At 44.4% G+C, this 15,979-nt stretch overlaps 1 protein-coding gene across 1 annotated transcript in view; it reads left to right on the forward strand.

Moving 5' to 3' along the window:
* Positions 1-15,979, forward strand: part of LOC141073596 (uncharacterized) — a 99,707-nt gene that overhangs the window by 37,151 nt on the left and 46,577 nt on the right. Inside the window, exon 2 of the mRNA XM_073560883.1 lies at positions 10,982-11,070. Within this exon, the coding sequence (XP_073416984.1) occupies positions 10,982-11,070 (89 nt within the window). The remainder of the gene's footprint in view (positions 1-10,981; positions 11,071-15,979) is intronic.

The raw sequence follows: 15,979 nt of genomic DNA on the forward strand, positions 1-15,979 counted from the left end.
AAATACCCATGGAGTCAAAATAGTCCCTACATCTATAGATGAATTCCCGAAGGGGTATAGTTTCCAAAATGGGATCACTTGGGGGGGGATTCTGCTCTTCTAGCAATTAGGGGCTCTGTATATGGAGTCCGCAAAACTGTTCTAGGAAAATCTACGCTCCATGAGGCAAGTAGTGCTCCAATCCCCCTGAGTCTCTCCATAAGGCTAAGTAGTACTGTACAGCCAAATATGGGGTATTGCCATGTTCAGTAGAAATTGTGGAACAAATTTTGGTGCCAATTTTACTCACTTCTGGTTTGAAAATGTAAAATCTGGGGCTAAAACAAAATTTTGGTGGTAAAAATGTAGTTTATTTTTTCTTAACTGCCAAATGGTATAAAGTTCTGTGACACACCCGTGGTATCAATATGATCACTGCACCCTTAGATTAATTCACTGAGAGGTGTAATTTGTAAAATGGGGTCACTTATGGGGGGCTTTGCTGCTCTGGCACCTCATGGGCTCTCTGTGTGTCATGGCACCTGCAAACCATAAAAGTAAAATCTGGCACTCCTTGTCTCCTGAGCTTTGCACTGTGCCGGAAAAATATTTCCCGATTTACATGTAGGGTATTGGCGCACTCAGGAGAAAATGGACCTCAGTTTGTTGTAAAAAAATGTTCCTGTTAGCCCTTAGAAAAAATAAGAACTTGGGTCTAAAACTACATTTTAGTGGTAAAAATGTAATTTATTCTTTCTTCACCGCTCAGTGGTATAAAATTCTGTGAGGCACATGTGGTGTCAATATGATCACTGCACCACTAGATAAATTAATTGGGGAGTGTAGTTTGTAAAATGAGTTAATATATGGGGGGGGGTTCTGCTGTTCTGGCACCTCAGGGGCTCTGCCAATGTGACATGGCACCTTCAAACCATTCCAGCAAAATATGAACTCCAATATGGCGACTTCCCTTCTAAGCTTTACACTGTACCTTAAAAGTAGTATTCTCCTACGTATTATTTATTTATGCGCCACTAATTCCATGGTGCTGTACATGAGAAGGGGGGTTACATACAAAATTATAGATATCGTTAACAGTAAACTAATTTACAATGACAGACTGGTGCAGAGGGGAGAGGACCCTGTCCTTGCGGACTTACATTCTACGGGATAGTGGGGAAGAAACAGAAGGTATGGGGTGCAGCAGCTCTGGTGGCGATGAGGCGGCAGCTCAGGCGGTGGTGAGGCGGCAAAATGGTTATTGCAGGCTGTAAGCTTTCCTGAAAAGATGGTTTTTCAGGTTCCGTTTGAAGGATCCGAGGGTGGTGGATAATCGGACGTGTTGAGGCATGGAATTCCAGAGGATAGGGGATATTCGGGAAAAATCTTGGATGCGGTTGTGTGAGGAACGAATAAAGGGCCCGTTACACGTAGCGATATCGCTAGCATTATCGGTGTAACGTCACTGGTTTTGTGACGTAGCAGCGATATTGCTAGCGATATCGCTATGTGTGACACCTCCGACTGGCTCCCCCGCAATGATCGCTGATCGCGCGAGAACGGCCTGGGCCATTTCTCATTGGCCGATTCCTGCTGGGCTTCCTGTGGCGCCGACGAGCGACGCGTGGACGCGGGCAGGAGGACGTCGGGATTGCCTCGTCTGACAGGTAAGTAGCGACCCCCGACCACTGCTATGTCGCTGGTGAGATCTGCCTGTGTGGCAGCTCACTAGCGACCACTTAGCGATGCACCAGTGATCCATATCGTTGTCGGGATCGCTGGTGCATCGCTACGTGTAACGGTACCCTAAGTGTGTCTTGGGAGGATCGAAGATTACGTGAGGGAAGATACTGGGAGATTAGTTCAGAGATATAGGGAGGGGAAAGGTTGTGCATGGCTTTGCAGGTCAGTGTTAGTAGTTTGAACTGGATTCGTTGGGGAATTGGGAGCCAATGGAGTGATTTGCAGAGGGGGGAGACGGGGAGGAGAGAGGTGGATTAGTCGGGCAGCAGAATTGAGGACAGACTGGCGTGGTGCAAGAGAGTTAGCAGGGAGACCACAGAGGAGAGTGTTGCAGTAGTCAAGGCGGGAGATGATGATGAGGGCATGTTCAAGAGTTTTAGTAGATTGAGGACTGAGGAAGGGACGGATTCTGGAAATATTTTTGAGTTGGAGGCGACAGGAGGTGGCAAGAGTTTGGACGTGTGGTTTGAAGGACAGGGCAGAGTCGAGAGTTACTCCGAGGCAGCGGATTTCAGATGCGGGAGAGAGCGTGATGCTGTTTACCATAATAGATAGATCGGGTAGGGAAGATACGTGAGATGGAGGAAAGATGAGTTCAGTTTTGTCTACGTTGAGTTTTAGGAAGCGAGAGGTGAAAAAGGAGGATATGGCTGATAGATACTCCGGGATTCTGTACAGCAGAGAGGTGACATCTGGGCCAGAGAGGTAGATCTGAGTGTCATCTGCATACAGGTGGTACTGGAAGCCATGGGACTTTGAGTTGTCCTAGGCCAAGAGTATAGATGGAAAAAAGTAGGGGTCCCAGGACAGAGCCTTAGGGGACTCCAACAGAGAGGGGGCGGGATGAGGAGGTAGTGTGTGAGTGGGAAACGCTGAATGTGCGGTCAGAAAGGTATGAGGAAATCCAGGACAGGGCAAGGTCTTTGATGCCAAGGGAAGAAAGAATCCGTAGCAGTAGGCAGTGGTCAACTGTGTCAAAGGCAGAGGACAGGTCGAGAAGGAGCAGGATGGAGAACTGTCTGTTAGCTTTGGCTGTAAGTCATTAGTAATTTTGGTCAGGGCAGTTTCAGTGGAGTGGTGGGGCGGAAGCCAGATTGCAGGATGTCAATGAGGGAGTTAGATGAGAGGTGTGAGGAAAGTTGAGCATGGACATGCTGTTCAAGGAGTTTGGAAGCAAACGGGAACAGTGATATGGGGCGATAGCTGGGCATAGCAGTTGGGTCAAGGTTTGATTTTTTTTTGAGGATGGATGTTATGGTGGCATGTTTGAAGGCAGAGGGGAAGGTACCAGAAGTTAGGGATAGGTTGAAGAGATGGGTTAGCATTGGAATGATCATGTTAGTGAGGTTGGGGAGCAGGTGGGAAGGGATGGGGTCAAGTGCACAGGTGGTGAGGTGTGATTTGGAAAGGAGATGAGTAAGTTCTCCTTCAGTGATGTTGGAGAGGGAGGTTATTAGGGAAGGGCAGAGGTCTGGTATGTGGAGTGGTTGGGGTGGTTAAACTGTATAAAGGTTTGCCTTGTTTGGTCGATCTTGTTTTTGAAGTAGGTGGCAAAGTCCTCAGCAGAGATGAGGGGAGTTGGAGGTGGCAGTGGTGGGCGGAGGAGAGAGTTAAATTTGCTGAACAGTTGTTTTGGGTTGTGGGATAATGAGGATACAAGGTTTGTGAAATAGGTCTGTTTATCAGAGGTGAAGGCTGATTTAAAGGCAAGTGTAGCTTGTTTGAAAGCAGTGAAGTCGTCTGGCAGGCGTGTTTTCTTCCAACGCCGCTCCGCGACCCTGGATGCTTGTCGAAGTTTTTTGGTGAGGTTGTTGTGCCAGAGTTGCCTATTGGTTTGTCGCATTTTGCCATGCATGAGAGGAGCGACTGAGTCTATGGCTGATGTGAGGGTGGCGTTGTAGAAAGCGGTGGCACTGTCCGTGTTGTGGAGTGAAGATATGGAGGACAGAGGTAGAAGAGAGTCTGTGAGTGTATGAGGTTTCTGCGAGGATGTGCTAGTGGCTGGACATGGGGGGCAGGTGAGAAGGACAAAGATGAGAAGGTGAGTAGGTGTGGTCAGGTAGGGGGAAGAGAGAGGTTGTGAAATTGGGTAGGGAACAGAGGCAGGTGAAGATGAGGTCTAGTGTATGTCCATCTGTGTGGGTGGCTGTGGAGGACCACTGAGTAAGTCCAAAGGATGAGGTAAGTGACAGGAATTTGGAGGCTGCTGGCTGGTGGGTGTCAATGGGGATGTTGAAGTCCCCCATGATGATGGTAGGGATGTCAGAAGAGAGAAAGTGGAGGAGCCAGGTGGAGAATTGGTCGATGAATGCATTGGCTGAGCCCGGTGGTCGGTATATGACAGCCATTTGGAGATTAGATGGAGAGTAAATACGGACAGAGTGAACCTCGCAAGAAGGGAGTATAAGGGAGGGTGGGGTTGGATAGGGTTGAAGGAGCAGTTTTTAGAAATCAGGAAACCCACTCGTCCACCATGTCTGTTGCCAGGGCGAGGAGTGTGGGTAAAGTGGAGGCCGCCATAACTCAGCGCGGCCGGGGAGGCCGTGTCAGCCAGGTCTCAGTGAGGGCCGGGAAGGAATGGTTGCGAGAGGTAAAGAGGTCGTGGATCACGTGGAGCTTGTTGCAGATGGAGCGAGCATTCCAAAGTGCTCCAGAAAGAGGGTGTGGGAGGGGGTCAGTGGCACAGGTTTTAAGTGTGAGGGATTGCGGTAGTTTCTCTTAGTGTGAGAAAGATAGGGGTGAGGATTAGTGGGATGTATGAGGCAGGGGGGGCCAGGATTGGGGGATATGTCACCAGCAGTGAGAAGAAGCAGATAAAGGGAAAGCAGGTGGGTGAAGGAGAGTGATCGTCTTGTGTTGTATTTTAGTAGGTGAGGTCTGAGGTTAAGGAGTATGTCTGCAGATAAAGCGAGGTGGGGGGGTAAGAGAGAGGGGGAGATAGTTATTTGGTTCAAGGGCGCAGGGGTTTGGGGATAGCGAAGGAGAGTGAAGATTAGTGGAGCAAAAATGGTGATGGCAAATGTGAGCATGGTTAAAGTGCAGGGTAAACAAAAAAAAAAGCAAGTAAAGTAAGAAAGCAATGTCTTACCGTCTGACCGATTTCTGGACTATTTCTGGTATATTTCTCATGTATCACTTTAAAGATATCACTTCAAATGATGTCATATCTGACCTGCTCTGTTCAACTTGTACCATTCAAATGTCCATGAAATGAAGCCAGGTGAGGGAGAGAGTGAGGAGGAGAAGGGGGCTGGAGAACGGTTCACAGCATGGAGCCATTAACACATTGCAGTTAATAGGACATTTGACTAACATCAAAGTTGAAGAAAGAGGTAGGATAAGACTAGGTGTGAGGAGCATGGGTATATCAATATGCATACAGTCAATTTGAAGTATGATACATGGAATTAAAGTCAGGGGAAAAAACAGAGTACAGTCGTACCAATTAAAAACAGAGGGTGGGGAATGCATGAGGGTTCAGTGGATATTCTGGATTAAGCGGGATTCAGCAGATGTACCTGCTCTGTTCAACTTATACTATTAAAAAAAACAAACAAAAAACAAAACATACATATGGGGTATTGGTGTACTCAGGAAAAATTGCACAGCAAACTGTATGGTGCAGTTTCTCCTGTTACCCTTATGAAAATGCTAAATTTGGGGCCAAAATAACATTCTTGTGTGGAAAATGTCATTTTTTTTTTTCACGGCTCAAAGTTATAAACTTCTGTGAAGCACCTGGGGGTTCAAGGTGCTCACCACACATCTAAGTATATTCCTTGAGGGGTCTAGCTTCCAAAATGTGGTCACTTGTGGGGCATTTTCACTGTTTAGACACATGAGGAGCTCTCCAATGGGACATGACATCCACTAATAATTCCAGGAAAATTTACATTCAAAAAGTCAAACGATGCACCTTCCCTTGTGAGGCCTGCCATGCTCCCCCAACAGTGGTTTTCTCCCTTACATGGGGTATCGGAATGGTCAGGAGAAATTTCTCAACAAATTTTTGGGTACATTTTTTCTGTTACCTTTATCAAATTAATAAAAATCGGATCTGAAGTAAATAGACTTCTTAAATGTGGTTTTGAGCACCTTGACGGGTGCAGTTTTTAGAGTGGTGTCAATTTTGGGTATCTTCTATCATATAGACCACTCAAAGGGACTTCAAGTGGTCCCTAAAAAAAAAAAAAAAAAAAAGGTTTAGTAAGGCTAGTTTCACATTTGCGTATGGAGGAGCCGACTTCCTCCGTGTGGCTCCGCCCCTGCCATGCCTCCTCCGGTCAGCTCCTCCCACATACCCAATGTTAAAGATAGGGTACGCAGGCGGCATGCAGAAGTATGCGGACGTAGGCAGAGCTGACCGGGGGAGGCGTGGCAGGGGTTGGAGCGTCACGGAGGAAGTGCACAGCCTTCCACAGTTCCTCCATACGCAAGTGTGAAACTAGCCTAAATGTTGTTGTAACAATGAGAAATCTCTGGTCAACTTTTAACCCTAGCGACCCTTAACGTCCTAGCGACAATAAATTTTGGTTCCAAAATTGTGCTGATGTAAAGTTACTTATTAAGTACTAGATTATGGCCTGATGCTCTCGCATCGGGAGGATGCGATAGCATCACACCTCTTGCCATGTTAACCCTCAACACACAGACTCCTCTCACCTTTCACCATCTCCACTCACTCTTTCACTCCACATACGACCCCTTCTCTCACTCTGTCTCTCATACTCACGCCGTCATCGCCGCTGCTCCACGATCCCCGACATCTTCTTCCGCCGGCGCCATCCTGGATCCAGACGTTGTCCACGCCGGCGACATGTTCTTGCGGCGACGCCATCTTGAGTATCGTGAAATCCCGCGATAGTCAAGATGGCGTCGCTGGAAGAACATGTCGCCGGCGTGGACAACGTCGGGATCCAAAATGGCGTCGGCGAAATCTCGCGAGTTTTCGCCGACGCCATTTTGGATCCCAACGTCGTCCTCGCCGGCGACATGTTCTTGCGGCGACGCGATCTTGACTATCGCGGGATTTCGCCGATCCAAAATGGCGTCGCCGCAAGAACATGTCGCCGGCGTGGAGGACGTCTGGATGCAGGATGGCGCCGGCGGAAGATGATGTCGGGGATCGTGGAGCAGCGGCGATGACGGCGTGAGTATGAGAGACGAAGTGAGAGAAAGGGTCGTATGTGGAGTGAAAGAGTGAGTGGAGATGGTGAAAGGTGAGAGGAGTGTGTGTGTTGAGGGTTAACATGGAAAGAGGTGTGCGGTGACGTCACCGGTTACAACTGGACGGAAGTTGTTACAACCGGAAGTTGCTTAGGGCATTTATTATTATAGATTTTGTGTGACATATCTCTGTAATTTAAGGGCATGAAAACTCAAAGTGGAAATTGCGACATTTTCAAAATTTTTGCTAAATTTCCATTTTTTTCTTATTCAAAATTTTTATTGTTTTATAATACACAACAAAAACAAACATATCAACAGGTTCAAACGAACACACCATATGGAATATTAACTACTGAAATAGAGAACTGTGTAGTAACATGAAAACAAACAACTCCAAACGGTATCAACAGTAGTTTGCAAAAGACAATTGACAACCTGTTAAAATAAATAACAAGAAGGAGAAGAGAAAAGAGAAGTAATGTTTACAGGGACCATGAGGACAAATCACGAAGGCAGACAGAGCATGAACTTATACCGGCATATTAAATATCGAAAAAGGGTAAGATAGCATTTATCTTAGCATATTTTGGTACATCGATGAGGATAAGAAGGATTCCCAAAGAAACCATTTTGCGGCCACTTTGTCAGCTGCCTCTTGTGTCAGGGATTCCATCCTGTGAACTCTAGTCTCCTCCCCAAACAATTCCTCTAGTGAAGGCGGGTCTAAGGACTTCAACTGTTACCAACCTTAGCCTGAAGAAGGTGCCTCCATAATGATTTCTTAAAAGCATTTTTAGGCATGGGAAACATAAATAGTAGAATTGCTTCTGGGCTTTTAGGTAGTGTGCACACGCTGAGGATCAAAATCCACAGATAAATCGGCAGGTCAAAAGACCTGCGGATTATCCTGCGGTTTTGACCTGCTGTTTTACCATCTCCACAATGGAGGAGATGGTAAACCGCTGCGGAATCCGCAGAGAGAATTGACATGTCAATTCTTTCTGCGGTTTAGAAAATTCCGCAGCATCTGCACAGCGGTTTCCATTTCCCATAGGTAATAATGGTACTGTACACCGCAGCAGATACTGCTGCGGATCCGCAGGGCCAAATCCGCTGCGGAACCGCAGCAGAATCCGGAGTCTGTGCACACACCCTTAGGGATTGACACCCCCGTCATTTCTTTAATTGCTTTAAGAAGAACACCTTCCCAGAAGGCCGCCAAGGCCGGGCACTTCCACAATATATGCAACTTCAAACCCACATGGGCTCCACATTGCCAGCACAAGTTGGATACTCCAAGGAACCATTTATGTAAGATTGAAGGAACACGATACCATATAGATACTATTTTGTAACTAGTTTCCTGAGCTTTAGTGGCTATATTAGATTTATAAGAGAGATTGAAACATTTATACCATTGTTCTCTTGTAAAGGTTTGATGGAGCTCCCTTTCCCATGCCTTACAAAAAGGGGGAAGCATATCCAGATCACTTTCTAATAGAAGCTTATAGATATTGGAGATTGCATACACAGCATTAGTGGGAGGGGCAGGACAGAGCAGAGTACTTTTTAGTCAGGATACTTCCTGGTTCTGTCAGAAGCCCGGGAGGCTTGCCCATGGTCAGGACGTGTGAGCAGTGACAGGACTGAGGCTGTGGGGATAAAACTGAGGTATGAGTAAGGTGCCCCAAGCTGAGGACGGTGTTGATGGGTACCAGCTAGAAAAATCGTCCCTAAGCAGGATCCGGGGTTTAAGACCAGGGCAGGAGCCGCAGTGAAAGCATTCCTGGCACCTTCCCATTGGAGCCAAACAAAGGGCTGATAAAGAGCTGATGACAGGAAGGAACAGGAGAGACAGTATTGTCCATAAAAATACGGCCGGGATTGCAGGGTAGGAGAAGCTACTGGTAAAAGAACAAGGTCTGTCTAGATGTCAGGGAAAATCGCTGGATGTGAAACTCTGTGTGAAAAGTGCTATCTATGAGTTGAAAATACTGTTGCCCAGTAAAATCTTGTTGTTTGAGAAGACTTGTGACTCTGACATATTCTATTCAGCCGGAGTGATGGGAACTGAGAAGAATCTGGCAGTGACAGTAAGTGTTTTGTAACACACACCACAAAGAGGACTTGTTTCATCTGTGAGGCGTCAGGGTGTGGGAACCGTAATGCCAGTTGCCACGACTACCACCCTGGCCGCCTTACAGAATTGGCGTAGTCGGCAGAATGCCGATCCTTTATGTATAAAGAACTGAGAAGTCTTGAAAATGACAGCTGTGAGAAAATTAAAGATGGTAATTGACAGTGACTTTAAGATGGCGCCGAACACTCACAAGAAGAAGACGGTCAGTGGAAGAAGCAGTAGCCTGAGCTGAGGCCACGCCCCATTGTGACTGGTGCCCAACCGAAATGGGTATGGCCGAAGAAGAAGCCTCAGCCCTTACAGCAGAATATGTAGAAACGGATGCAGCAGCCGGAAGTGAGTCCACCCATGAATGGACTTGTTTCATCTGTGAGGCATCAGGGTGTTGGAACCGTAATGCCAGTTGCCATGACTACCACCCTGGCCGCCTTGGGGATAACGGTCCTAATGGGTCAATTATGGTGCTGCTCCTTCTGCCACTAGTCTGCATTTTGTTACACACATCTCCCTTATGATGCTCCTCCTGTCACAAGCCTGCCTGTTACACACATCTCCCTTATGCTGCTGCTCCTCCTGTCACTAGCCTGCCTGTTGTTACACACATCTCCCTTATGCTGTTCCTCCTGTCACTAGCCTGCCTGTTACGCATATCTCCCTTATGCTGCTGCTCCTCCTGTCACTAGCCTGTATCTTTCATCCTCTGCTGCTCCTGTAACTTCACCTTTTGCTTACATCTTTCCTCACCAGCTTGAATCCTGTCTTATGATATCCTATGCAGAACAGTCACAGACCACCTCAGAAAGACCCCAGTACTTCTCATTTAGACTGAAAAGATCAGAAAACAACTTAGTTCTGCAAGCTTATTCTTAACGTCTGCTTTCACTCTTTTGGGAGTTCCCAGCCTCTTTCCTCCATTTAGTCTTTTGTGTTCAGGGTGATGAGCTGTTTTGCCTTTACGCCGAACATATCGTTTGGCATTGTTGCCAAAAAGTTCGATTTTGGTTTCATCTGACCAGAGCACCTTCTTCCACAGATTTGTGCAGTGTACGACTGATTGTTGTCCTATGGACAGACTGTCCCACCTTAGCTGTAGATCTCTGTAGTTCATCCAGAGTGATCGTGGGCCTCTTGGCTGCATCTCTGATCAGTCTTCTCCTTGTTTGATGAAAGTTTAGAGGGATAGTCGGGCCTTGGTAGATTTGCAGTGGTATGATACTCCTTCCATTTCAATATGATTGCTTGCACAGTGCTCCTTGGGATGTTTAAAGTTTTGGAAATCGTTTTGTATCCAAATCCGGCTTTAAACTTCTCCACAACAGTATCACGGACCTGCCTGTTGTGTTCTTGGTCTTCATGATGCTCTCTGTCCTTCAAACAGAACCCTGAAACTATCACAGAGCAGGTGCATTTATACAGAGACTTGATTACACACAGGTGGATTATATTTATCATCATTTGTCACTTAGGACAACATTGGATCATTCAGAGATCCACAATGAACTTCTGGAGTGAGTTTGTTGCACTGAAAGTAAAGGGGCCGAATAATATTGCACGCCCCACTTTTCAGTTTTTGACTTTCCACAAAAATTTAAAACAACCAATAAATTTCGTTCAACTTCACAATTGTGTCCCACTAGTTGTGATTCTTCACCAAAAATTTACATTTGGTATCTTTATGTTTGAAGCATGATATGTGGGAAAAGGTTGAAAAGTTCCAGAGGGCCGAATACTTTCGCAAGGCACTGTATGACATGGTTGCTACTAGAGTGTACATGTTTATCCTGCATAAAGAATGCCTTCATTATTCTATTCTCTGTTTTGGATGGTTGTCTTGTGTATGAAAGGCCCTTTGATAACCCGAAGTGTTATTCCTTTAAAATTGCCAATGAGATACTTAGACTTGTAAACCATTCTGAGTTAGTAAGATTTGTTTTTCCTTTCACCTGGTAGGGCCACCAAAGATGGACAAGAACAGAAAACACATGGCTGAGAGGATACTAAACCTCACTCTAGAAATTATCTACCTGCTGACCGGAGAGGTGAGAAATTTATGGGGAAAATATCACATGTTAAATTGCTTCACTTTTATTTCCAATCAATTAAAAGGTTCTTTAGAATATGCAACTTGTACCTAACCATCAATTCTACCTGGATAGTTTTGCAGAAGGATTTGCAAAAATAATACAAAATGTAAAAGAATGTTACAAAAGAAACGACAGTGCATCCCCTCCCTCTCTTATTTTGTTTTCCTTCATGACGTTTGCAATTTTTCGTACTTGCGCTTGTGTTTTTATGCTCCCCTTCTTCCCAGAGTCTTAACTATTTTTGATTTTTTTCAGTCAATATAACCATATGAGGGCTTGTTTTTTTGTGGGAAAAGTTGTACTTTTGAATTACACCTTTGATTTTTACCATGTAGTGTCATGGAAAATGGGAAAAAATTCCAAGTGCGGTGAAATTGCTAAAAAAAAAGTGCAATTCCACAATTGTTTTTTTATTTCTCATGTTTACTATATGGTAAAACTGATCTCTCGTTATGATATGTGTACATGTACGCAGGTACTAAACATCGTCTTTATTTTTTTGCGATCTGGGGCTGGTTGATGGCTTATTTTTTTTTGAGCACTGAGCTGATGTTTTATTAATACAATTTTGGGGTAGATACGATGATATGATTGCCTTTTATTGCATATTATTGCAATTTTGTGGTGGCCAAAAAGAATGTAATTCTGGTGTTTCTTGATTTTTCTCGTTACACCATTTACCGAATGGTTTAATTGTTTTTATATTTTGATTAGACATTTCTCTGTACGCAGTGATAACGAATGTGTATTTTTTTCTTATTACATATTGTATTTCATGAATTTAATTTTTATACCCTAAAACCAGAGTTATGTCACGCAAAATAGTTAATAAATAACATTTCCCACATGTCTACTTTACATCAGTACAATTTTTGAAACATTTTTTTTTTTTGTTAGGAAGTTAGAAGGGTTAAAAGTTGAACAGCGATTTCTCATTTTTCCAGCAAAATTTACAAAACCACTTTTTTTTAGAGACCACATCCCATTTGAAGTGACTTTGAGTGCCCTATATTGCAGAAAATACCCTTTGAGTGGTCTATGTGATAGAAGATACCCAAAAGTGACACCATTCTAAAAATTGCACCCCTCAAGGTGTTCAAAACCACATTCAAGAAGTTTATTAACCCTTCAAGTGCGTCACAGGAAAAATGCATCATACAATTTGTTGAGCAATTTCTCCAGAGTATGCTGATATCTCATATGTGAGGGACAACTACTGTTTGGGCGAACAGCAGGGCTGGAAAGGGAAGGCGTGACATTTGATTTTTTGAACGCAAAATTTGCTGGAATCCTTAGCAGATGCCATTTATCGTTTGGAGAGCCCCTGATGTACCTAAACAGTGGAAACCCCCCACAACTGACCCCATTTTGGAAACTCGACCCCCAAGGAATGTACCTAGATGTATGGTGAGCACCTTGAATCCTCAGGTGCTTCACATAAGTTTATAACGTTGAAATAAAAAACTAAAAAAAATCAAATTTTTCCCCAAAAAATGCTATCTTAGCTCCAAATTTTTGAGGGTTCCATGTCACATTGGCAGAGTCCCTGACATGCCAGAACAGCAGAAACCCCTCATAAGTGATGTCATTTTACAAATTACACCTCTCAATGAATTATTCTAGGGGTGCAGTGAACATGTTGACATCACATGTGCCTCAAAGAAATTTATACCATTAGGTGGTGAAGAAAGAATAATTACATTTTTACCTTGTTAAAATATTGTTGTAGCCTCAAATTTTAAATACAAGTGCTTCTCACAAAATTAGAATATCATCAAAAAGTTAATTTATTTCAGTTCTTCAATACAAAAAGTGAAAGTGATGTATTCTGTAGAGTCATTACAAGCAGATTGCTCTGTTTCAAGTGTTCATTTCTGTTAATGTTGATGGCTATGGCTTATAGCCAATGAAAGCCAAAAAGTCATTATCTCAGTAAATTAGATTAATGAACAAAAAGCACCTGCAAAGGTTTTAAAGTGTTTAAAAAGGTCCCTTAGTCTGTTTTAGTAGGCCAGAAGGCGGTTATTGACACACTCCACAAGGAGGGTAAGCCACGAAAGGTCATTGCTGTATCCAAGCAAATTGGAAAAGTTTGAAAGTTAAGTGGAAGAAAAAAGTGTGGTAGAAAAAAGGTGCACAAGCAACCAGGATGACCACAGCCTTGAATGGCCTTTTCTTAACAATCCTTTCAAAAATTTGGGGAAGTCATTGCTTCAAGAGCCAACACACACCGAGGTATCGAGGACATGGGCTACAAGCGTCGTATTCCTTGTGTCAAGCCACTCATGACCAATAGACAACACCAGAAGTGTCTTACCTGGATTAAGGAGAAATGGAAATGGACTGATGCTAACTGGTCCAAGGTGTTGTTTTGAGATAAAAGTAAATTTTGCATTTCATTTGGAAATCGAGGTCCCAGAGTCTGGAGGAAGGAGTGGAGAGGTACACAACCCAAGCTGCTTGAGGAATCTTTAGAGCACTTCATGCTTCCCTCTGCCGACAAGCTTTTTGGAGATAGAAATTTCCACACTGGATTGATGCAGAAATTGCTGCAAAAGGAGCCACGGCCAAGTATTGAGTGCATTTACTGAACATACATTTCAGTAGGCCAACATTTCAGATTTAAAAGTCATTTTTCAAGCTGGTGTTATAAGGTATTCTAATTTACTGAGATAATGACTTTTGGGTTTTCATTGGCTGTAAGCCATAATCATCAACACTAACAGAAATAAACACTTGAAATAGATCACTCTGTAATGACTCTATATAATATGTGAGTTTCACTTTTTGTATTGAAGAACTGAAATAAATTAACTTTTTTGATATTCGAATTTTGTGAGTGGCACTTGTATTTGTAAGGGCTTATAAGAAAAAAAAAAAAACTTTCAGTTTGTTGTGCAATTTCTCCTGCGTGCGCCAATACCCTACATGTAATTGGAAACTACTTTTGAGGCACAGTGCAAAACTCAGAAGGGAAGGAGCACCATAATTTGGTGAAGATTTCACTGTTATTGTTTACAGGTGCAGTGACCTACCGAGAGAGCCCATGAGATCCCAGAACAGCAGAACACCCCCCTCCCCCAAAAGTGACCCATTTTACAAGCTACACCTCTCAGTTCATTTAACCCCTTTCTGACTGCTGACGGAATAGTATGTCAGCAGTTAGACTCCCCTGCTTTGAGATGGGCTCCGGCGGTGAGCCCACTTCAAAGCTTCGACATGTCAGCTGTTATGAACAGCTGACATGTGCCCGCAATAGGCGCGGGCGGAATCGCCATCCGCCCTTGCCTATTAACTAGTTAAATCCCGCTGTCAAGTGCTGACAACGAGCATTTAACTACCGCTTCCAGCCGCTCATCGCCGACCCCTTTCACGTGATCGGCGTCAGCGATGCATTGCCTTGACAACCAGAGGTCTCATAGAGACCTCTATGGTTGTTGCAGGCACATTGCTTTGTGCGCCGCCCGGTAGCCGGCGCTCAAAGCAATGCAGTAAATCTGCTACTTATGGGCTCATCGCCCATATGTAGCAGAGCCGATCAAGTTGTGCATGCTTCTAGCCTCCTATGGACGCTATTGAAGCATGCCAAAAGTAAAAAATAAATAAATAAAAAAAACCTAAAAGTTCAAATCACCCCCCTTTCGCCCCAATTAAAAAAAAAAAAAAAATCTTTATGTAGCGCCAACATATTCCGCAGCGCTTTACAGTTTAACAGTTTCAAAACACAAGTCATAAGTAACAACGTTAACAATACAATAATTAAATCAAAATAAGACGACCCTGCTCGTGAGAGCTTACAATCTACAATGAGGTGGGGGAGATACAAAGTACTGGTGTGTATTAACAATGGTGTATTAACAATGACGGTCCAGCCATCTTGAGGAAAGGGTGGAGATAGTGAATAGGCTACACACGCACTTACACACAGAATGACTTGATTAGTGAACGTGATAGGCCGCTCTGAACAAATGTGTTTTGAGGGAACGCCTGAAACTATGCAAATTGTGGATAGTCCTAATTTCTTGGAGTAGAGCATTCCAAAGGATTGGCGCAGCGCGGGAGAAGTTTTGGAGTCGGGAGTGGGAGGTGCAGATTAGTGCAGAGGTTAGTCGAAAGTCGTTTGCAGAGCGCAGCAGTCGGTTAGGCCGCTAGACAGAAATGAGGGAGGAGATGTAGGGGGTGCTGCACTGTGGAGAGCTTTGTGGGTGAGAACAAGTACTTTGAATTGGATCCTATAATGAATAGGCAGCCAATGTAAGGACTGGCAAAGAGAGGATGCGTCCGAGTACCGATTAGCCAGATGGATGACCCTGGCTGCTGCATTTAGGATGGACTGGAGAGGGGATAGTTGAGTAACGGGGGGGGAGCGTTGCATTAATCCAGGTGGGAGTGGATCAATGCTACAGTGAGGGTTTTAGTTGTTTCAGTGGTGAGAAAAGGGCAGATTCTAGAGATGTTCTTTAGGTGTAAGCAGCAAGAGCGTGCAAGAGATTGTATATGGGATGTGAGGGAGAGATTGGGGTCAAACATAACACCCAGACATCGTGCCTGCTGCCGGGGTGTTATTATGGTGCCGCCCACGGAGAGGGAAATGTCAGATTTAGGGAGGTTAGTAGACGGCGGGAGCAGAAGAAAACATCACGCATACACATATTAGGTATCGCCGAGTCCAAAATCGCCCAATCTATCAATAAAAAAAGCATTAACCCAATCGCTAAACCATGTAATGAGAAAAAAATGTAAAACGCCAGAGTTACGTTTTTTTGGTCGCCGCGATATTGCATTAAAATGCAATAACGGGCGATCAAAAGAATGTATCTGCACAAAAGTGGTATCATTAAAAACGTCAGCCCGGCACGGAAAA

Source organism: Dendrobates tinctorius, unplaced genomic scaffold (assembly GCF_039654945.1).
Source record: "Dendrobates tinctorius isolate UK_male_01 unplaced genomic scaffold, ASM3965494v1 ptg000308l, whole genome shotgun sequence".
Taxonomy (NCBI): domain Eukaryota; kingdom Metazoa; phylum Chordata; class Amphibia; order Anura; family Dendrobatidae; genus Dendrobates; species Dendrobates tinctorius.